Here is a 7,500-nt window from a genome sequence, read left to right on the forward strand (position 1 = left end):
TTTGTTTGGCCCACATTTTATTGGCTTCTCTCACGGTATTTTTTTAATTGACTAAACTGAAGAATGACTGTTTTACTCTTTCATTATCTCCAGGAACTAATAAAACAAAGCCTGGATTGCAGAGATCTGTGCATGCTTTTTTGTTTGGCCCACATTTTATTGGCTTCTCTCACGGTATTTTTTTACTTTGACTAAACTGAAGAATGACTGTTTTACTCTTTCATTATCTCCAGGAACTAATAAAACAAAGCCTGGATTGCAGAGATCTTGTAGACGAAGCCAAAAAGTATCATTTGCGGCCTGATTGCCGTTCATCAATGCAGAATAGCAGAACTAAATCTCGTATTGGCCAGTCAGAGGTGATGTACGTGTTAGGAGGTTTTGGAAATTTGCAGTCTCCTGTTGATGTTGTAGAGAAGTATGATCCATTAACTGGCCAGTGGTGTGCTGTACAGGTGAGTTCCACATACTCAAACCTGCATAAGATTGTCAAGATTGTGCTTACTGTTTTCATGTTCTGCAAGTTTCAAGTTTGTTCAAGTTCAAGTTCAAGTGAACAGCTAGTTACAATATTTATGTACAGTTATAGTTAAGACTATTAATATAATTTCAGTTGGTTATAAAACTCTCACTTTGCAAATAGCATATATTTAGAGGTTAATCAAGGTGGCGGAGAGTAAAATAAGTACATGTATGGTATTAATAAGCAAAATAATAATAAAAACATGTAAATAAATACATACATAAATGAATAAATACATAAATGAACAAATAAATACAATGAGAAAATCAAGAACAATTAACCAAAAATCTATAACAATTATCAATAATTAAGAATTATTTGGAAAAATGATGAATCAATTGAAAGACTTCAATATAGTTATCTTTGAGTTCTAGAGTAATGAGAAGTATTTTCTTGAAAGCTTTAAGAAATTTAGATTTACAAAATAATCTAACACTACAAGGTATAGGGTTCCAGATCAACATTCCAATTCCAAGCAGTTTTCCATTCCCTCAGTTCTTGAAGCCTAATTTACACAGAACAGCTCTCTTCAGGATGCTCTAGTGTTATTATAGTAACTGTTGTGAACTGTACTAGTTTTGCTAAATTGATTGAGAACGTAAATACATGTAGGAGCACACTGACCATTAATGTGATACATAAGATAACTAGCATATTGGAAAAAAGAAAATGATAAGGGTAGACAGTTTGCTTTGACAAAAAAGGGAATTGCATACTCGTGATCACTACCAAAAAAGATCAAACAAAGAGCATGCTTTTGCAAAACCAATAATCACTTTTGATGAACTTGTGCACAGTTGCCCCAGGCACATATGCCATAGGTTAGATAGGGGTTTCAATAAGCACCATCGGCTGACGAAAAGCGTCGGCTACTTCACTCAGAGAAGTCAGCTACTTTTCCCCTAATTTTAATTGAAGGTTTCCTTCAAACCTAAAGTAAAATTCACTTTTGATGGACTTGAAGGTACTTTTTTTAACCTCAGTTTTAAAATAAATATCACATTTGCTACTGCCATCTTCGATCTATGTAGTGAATGAGTAACTTTTTTTTTGCATTTTTGCCTAGACCAACCGTCACATTATTTTACGTAATTCAATTACGTTTAGTTACGTCTGCAAACATATCAAGACATTTAATCAAATGCAAAACAGGTTGTTAATGAGTAATTGTTCCATTGAGACTTGTTTTCCACTAAAACAAGTAGGTTAAGCCTTTTCGTTCATTCAGATTAAAATGACACATTCTTATTGTTCGACAGAACTGATTTCTTATGTTGACCGAACGAAATTATTGCAGTGTCTGGACAAACTGAAGTGTTTCAATTTGCGCTTGAAAAAACGCTCAAAAAAGTTTGCCATTCACGGCAGCTTGAAATTGGTAGTAATGATGACATGAAGTTGTTGAAATGTCATATTTAACATTTAAATTGTTAATTTCTCTTTTGAAATGGTTTTCCAACTTTTTCTTTGCTGGAAATTATCAGAAGAATGCACTTTTAATTGCACACTCACTGTCGCTGTTGGCATTCAACAAGCCATCTTCCTATATCTTTGTACTCAATTTGTTGCCCAGAATGCTGGAAATCACATTTCAGAGCTTGGAAAATGGCCTGTTGATGTGCTAACTTTATGACAAATGTGTTCAATATGATATTTCCATAACAAGTCAGAATCGATCAGTATTCCAAGGTATTTAACAGTTTTTGATTTCAAGATTTGTAAAGGTATTGGTTGCACAGATTTATAAGAATTTCTAACTGACAAACAAAACTTGGAAATAACTTTTTTATATTTATTTTTGTTTCTTGAATCACAAAGCAGTTCATTGATGCCTTTCCATGTCTGATGTGCATCCTTAAAGTTTAAGTTAAAAGAACTTTTGATAATCCAAATTAACAAGACGATTATTTTTAACACGTGTTGATCTTCTAATACCTGGAGTGAGCAGCCATGGCTTAGCCAAGAGTTTCATTTTCCTTTTAGATAAGACTTTCAAAGGAGCATGCTTTTTTATTACCCGATTAAGAGATTTATACAGTACCGCTCAAAAGTAAGTTACATGTACCACCTCGTGTCGCGTTTCCTGGGCGACGCGAATGCGCTACGTGATTCCTGTCATGCGTGACGCGATTCTCGTAGCGCGAGAATAATCAAAGCATAAATTTCTGGCATATATTAGGAACTAAATAATGTGTTACGCGAAATTGATTGATTTCGCGTATAAATTATCTCTCTGCAGTTGCGTGAGTAAGCGAAGGCGATTTTTGATTTGTTAATTAAATTGTATGGGAATCGTCTAAATTGCAAACTGCGAATTTGCGAATTGGAGACAACGTTTAAGCGACAATAAACATGCATCTGGTTTACAAGCGGAAATTCCGATGAAAAATAAATTCTTCACATGCGATGATTTCCATGAAACATCGACCATTTGGTGGAAAAAATTCGTAACGAAAACAATGCGTAGTTGTATCGGCGATCTTCTGTGTAAAGTTAATAAATGCATGGAGTTGACTTCAAATCAATCCATGCATCTAGTTTAAAACTCATACACGAATAAGCGGGTGACATTGGGTGAGAGCAGTGTGATTATGGCTAAATCGTAGAATAGTATACACCGATTTAGGGGTACCATTATCCGATTTAACCACAACAGTTTTTGATGTTTATACGAATATACCGTCCTATTCTACGATCATTGTACTTTCAGATGTTTCAGAAATCTTTGTCGGATTCTCAGATTCTTCCGATTCTACGATTGTACCTTAAGGTTCTCCAGAATTCACTCTCAGATTCTCCAATTCTTCCGATTCTTCCGATTCTACGATTGTACCTTAAGATTCTCTCGGTAAAAAGTGTAGTTAACCGAACCGTAAAATGAAAGCTAAAATTTTAAAAGAGTGCTTAGGCCTAATCACTGAAACACTGAAACGAGCGCTTGGGCTTAATCAGTAAACGAATGCTATATTCATCACACTATCCCGGCAAAAAGTGTAGTTAACCGAACCGTAAAATGAAAGCTAAAATCCTAATCACTGAAACAAAAGAGATCAACATTGCAGATGTGTCCAGAAATGCCCCTAATTTAAGAGGCATACAGATTTCAATAAGCATCATGAAGTGTCCCCTTGCCCTTCTCCCTAACTTCAACATCACTTGTGTCTTGCAATATAGACCATAATAATTATAATAATAATATTATTAATGCCACAAAGTTTCCCTAAATGCTGCTCCTCAAGTTAGGATAAACAGCTGCATTTACCTTAACCTAAAAATGATGCTCACCTTTACCCTACCCTACATACTATGGTATGTGAGGGTAAATACAGCCTTTTATCTTTAATTGAGAGTTCATAGCTTAGGGGATTCACTTTGATGTTAATTTATTATTGTAGTAGGTACATGTGGTGGCTTATACACAGAGATGATGCTTAGGAGGTTTGTTTTTGCCACCAAGATTTCTATGCCATTAGAGGTTAGATCTTGGTAACCTCTTAGCATGGACTTATCCCATTATGTAAATGGCTAGTATTCTGGGCGGAGTGTCTTTTTTATGTGTTTCCTGGATGCAAAGAACGTCCGCATTTATTAAAGTTGGATAACATGTCAGATTTGGGGGATGACAACCATTCAGCATTAAAGCTGATGATCTTGAATTGGGTTGGCATTTTTCGGGGCCAAGGGTCTATCCTTTTGCCACCACCAAAGTTACGCAGAGATGATGCGTAGTATTGTCAGAGTGGGTTACTCTCAATAGGGCAAGGGCAAAAGTGGGTAAAACTGGCGATAACATTCTCAAGTGCGGTTATGCTGCAAATGCAGAATGCCCATGTGGGGCTGAGACACAGACCATGGAGCATATTATGACATCTTGCCCAATTGGGAACCATCCTGCACTGACAATGACCTTAGGGTCGTCAACAACACCGCATGCCGTTGGCTCAAGAGATGGAGCGGCAGGATATGATGATGATGATTGTAGTAGGTAATGAGTGCAATTATTTTTAAAATATTATTTGAAAATTTAAAAAATCAAAACAAAAAATTAAAAATTAAACTAGTGTGTTGACATGTTAGGTCTTCTGTCCTTGATTAGCAACATCTCATAAATTTGGCATTCTGTCTTTGCCCTGAATTACTTCAAGATGTTGAACTGCTTATGGATAGTTGGTCAGAGACAAGGTTGTGAACTTCTTCTACATGTACGTGTTTCAAAAAGTTGTCAGCTCTTCAGTAATGTGTCGAAATAGGTGTTTTTGTGTGATTGGACATAACTTGAACAGCACAAATCACATTTTAGTCCTCCCTTACCCCACTAAAAATTCAAAACTCTTGCAAAATTGCCCCACAAAAACTAGTTTGCCTTGAACTAAGCTGAACAATAATTTTATTATTATAGACCTTGTTGACACACAGTAGGGCAGTGCAGTATCAGTATTACTGCATTTGTTCATTCTTGGACATCTGATTGGGAGTTGTGGAAATGATATCATGAGAATTTTCAACATGCAAGTTAATTATTTAAAGTTTGTAATGGCCTGGTTGCTTCACCTTGTTCGTTTTGTTTTCCCATTTCAGACCATGTGATGTTACTCCAGGGAACAGTTTCTTTCAAATGTCATCTAATGCATGTGCATAATTATGTATGCATAACTTATGAAAAAACAAAAGGAAATTTTCCTTTGGAACATCACGTGGTCTGAAATGGGAAAACAAAATGTACAAGCCAAAGAGGTCTATTACACCTATAATCTGAGACTAACAAGAAGTTCTATTCTAGCCAATGAAGAGAAAGCGACGATATGTTAGTGCAGTGACTCTTAACAACAGACTGTATGCTATTGGAGGGTATGATTCTTCAAGCCGTCTTAATACTGTGGAGTGTTTTGATCACTCATCTTCTCAGTGGACAGTCATGACTCCTATGTTACAAAGACGTGGCTTGGCTGGAGCGACCACATTAGCAGGTGAACCTTCCTTCAATAGTAATCGCCCAATTGCTTGGGTTTTGCTAATGTTTGCAGGTCAATCTGGATTTTTCTTGACAAATTTGAAGCCATTGCACAACCATTTTAAACAGAATTAACTGAAGAGAGTGTAGTGTAACGTGAAGTGCTATATTTTTATCCCATATGAACCATGTGAGCGTTAGCCCTAATGCATGTGCATTTTTCCAAGTGTTTGTCTTTTGGGTATAAATGCTTGTCTTAAGTTTCTTTAGGACTTTAACCCTTAAACTCCCAGTGGCCACTTGTAGATTTTACTCTGACGGTCTAACACCAGATGATTTTACTCGTCAGTGGGGTTCCATCTCTTTAATTGCCAATAATTATTCTAGGATATCATTGTTTTTTGGTTGTGTTTTCTGACCATTTTTTGTTGCATTTGCATTTGTAGCATACAGGCTACAGTAAGCCATTTTTTTGCAGTAGGCTCCATTAAATGAGCTCATTGAACAATTATATAATTAATTATCATTTTTGTTTAAAACCCATTTTTTTTCATTAGGCTTCATTTAATGAGCTCATCGAACACTAATTATCATTTTTGTTTAAAAGCCATTTCTTTGCATAATAGGCTCCATTTAAGGAGCTCATTGAACAACAATTAGAATTTGTTTGCGTTGTCATGAAAGTAGAGTGCAACAGTTTTTTTTTTGTAAATCTAGAAAAAAGAAAGTCACCCCATGCATTCATCCCCATCGATAAAATGATCTTGTAGTCTCAGATTCTCCTATGGGAATACCTACCAACGACACAATGGTGTCAGAGATCAAACGATGAAATGACAAATGAAGTGAATCATAATATTGAACTGTGGACATGAAATCAAGAATGCAGTTGCATTCATAACTGTGAGGATCATAGCTTCACTTGATTTCATATCCATGATAGTTCAATATAATTTGATTCATTTCATATATCATTTCTTTGTTGAGTCATTCAACATGGGAACATTTGAACCCACAAATGACCAGCTCCCAACGTCAGTGGCTTCATGGGGTTAATTTTCTAGCGATCTGTCATGGAACATGCACGTAAATGAAGTAGTCAAGAAGGCAAATGTTCCTAAACTAGACCTCTTAAGATTTTAACAATGGTTGTATTTGGGCTGTTTGCAATTACACCATTCCTGTATTCCATGCATTGCTTCCCATGTACTTGCTGGAAGACCTAGAGCAAGTATAAGAGCGCCCTTCCTATTATTTGTCCAAATCTTAGTGATGTCAATACACTAGGTTACTTTGATATGGATCAAGTCACTGGCATGGTGGATCAACATAAACACTATGTCTTATGTCATAAGCACTCTTTAACACTATTTTAGATGACAAGTCACATTAGCTGCATGTACGTTACTGCCTGCATGTCTCACTCGGCCCGAGATATGCCCTTAGGCAAGTCTGCACCTTTGATGTTCATTTTAATATCTACAGGGCAATTAAGGAATTTGTGCTTGCAAAATATATTTCTAGTTATACTTAATTCAGCCTAGGCTGCGATGTAATAACAGTGAATAATCTATCTATCTATTGAGCGTTCACATGTCACTTGAATACAGGCAAAATTTACGTAGCTGGTGGATTTGATGGTACAACAAGGCACACGAGTGTAGAGTGCTATGATCCAACGATCGACAGATGGACAATTGTTGGTGAAATGCAAGCTCCAAGAGAAGGCGCAGGGCTCACTAATCTTGATGGTGTTCTGTTCTGTGTGGGTGGTTATGATGGAAACCACGTACTGAACAGTATTGAGCGGTATGACCCACGAACTGGTCAGTGGTCTGGCTTGGCTCCAATGACAGCCAGAAGGTCAGGTATGTGTCATAATGGAATGAGGGATAATGAATGATGTGTCATTTATAACGTGAAATATTGTTAATATCCCAACTTTTTATCTTGGATCCCAATTTTTCATTTATGTTAAGGTGAAGGTCGAGGCATACTGAGCTGCAACTTATTTTTTACATCATGT

General features: G+C 36.4%; 1 protein-coding gene across 1 annotated transcript in view; it reads left to right on the forward strand.

Annotated features, from left to right (window-relative positions):
* LOC137974868 (kelch-like protein 12) overlaps nucleotides 1–7,500 on the forward strand; it is a 31,331-nt gene that overhangs the window by 12,898 nt on the left and 10,933 nt on the right. Inside the window, exons 5-7 of the mRNA XM_068821860.1 lie at nucleotides 234–455; nucleotides 5,304–5,490; nucleotides 7,085–7,342. Of these exons, the coding sequence (XP_068677961.1) occupies nucleotides 234–455; nucleotides 5,304–5,490; nucleotides 7,085–7,342 (667 nt within the window). The remainder of the gene's footprint in view (nucleotides 1–233; nucleotides 456–5,303; nucleotides 5,491–7,084; nucleotides 7,343–7,500) is intronic.

This window comes from Montipora foliosa, chromosome 11, assembly GCF_036669935.1.
Source record: "Montipora foliosa isolate CH-2021 chromosome 11, ASM3666993v2, whole genome shotgun sequence".
Classification (NCBI taxonomy): domain Eukaryota; kingdom Metazoa; phylum Cnidaria; class Anthozoa; order Scleractinia; family Acroporidae; genus Montipora; species Montipora foliosa.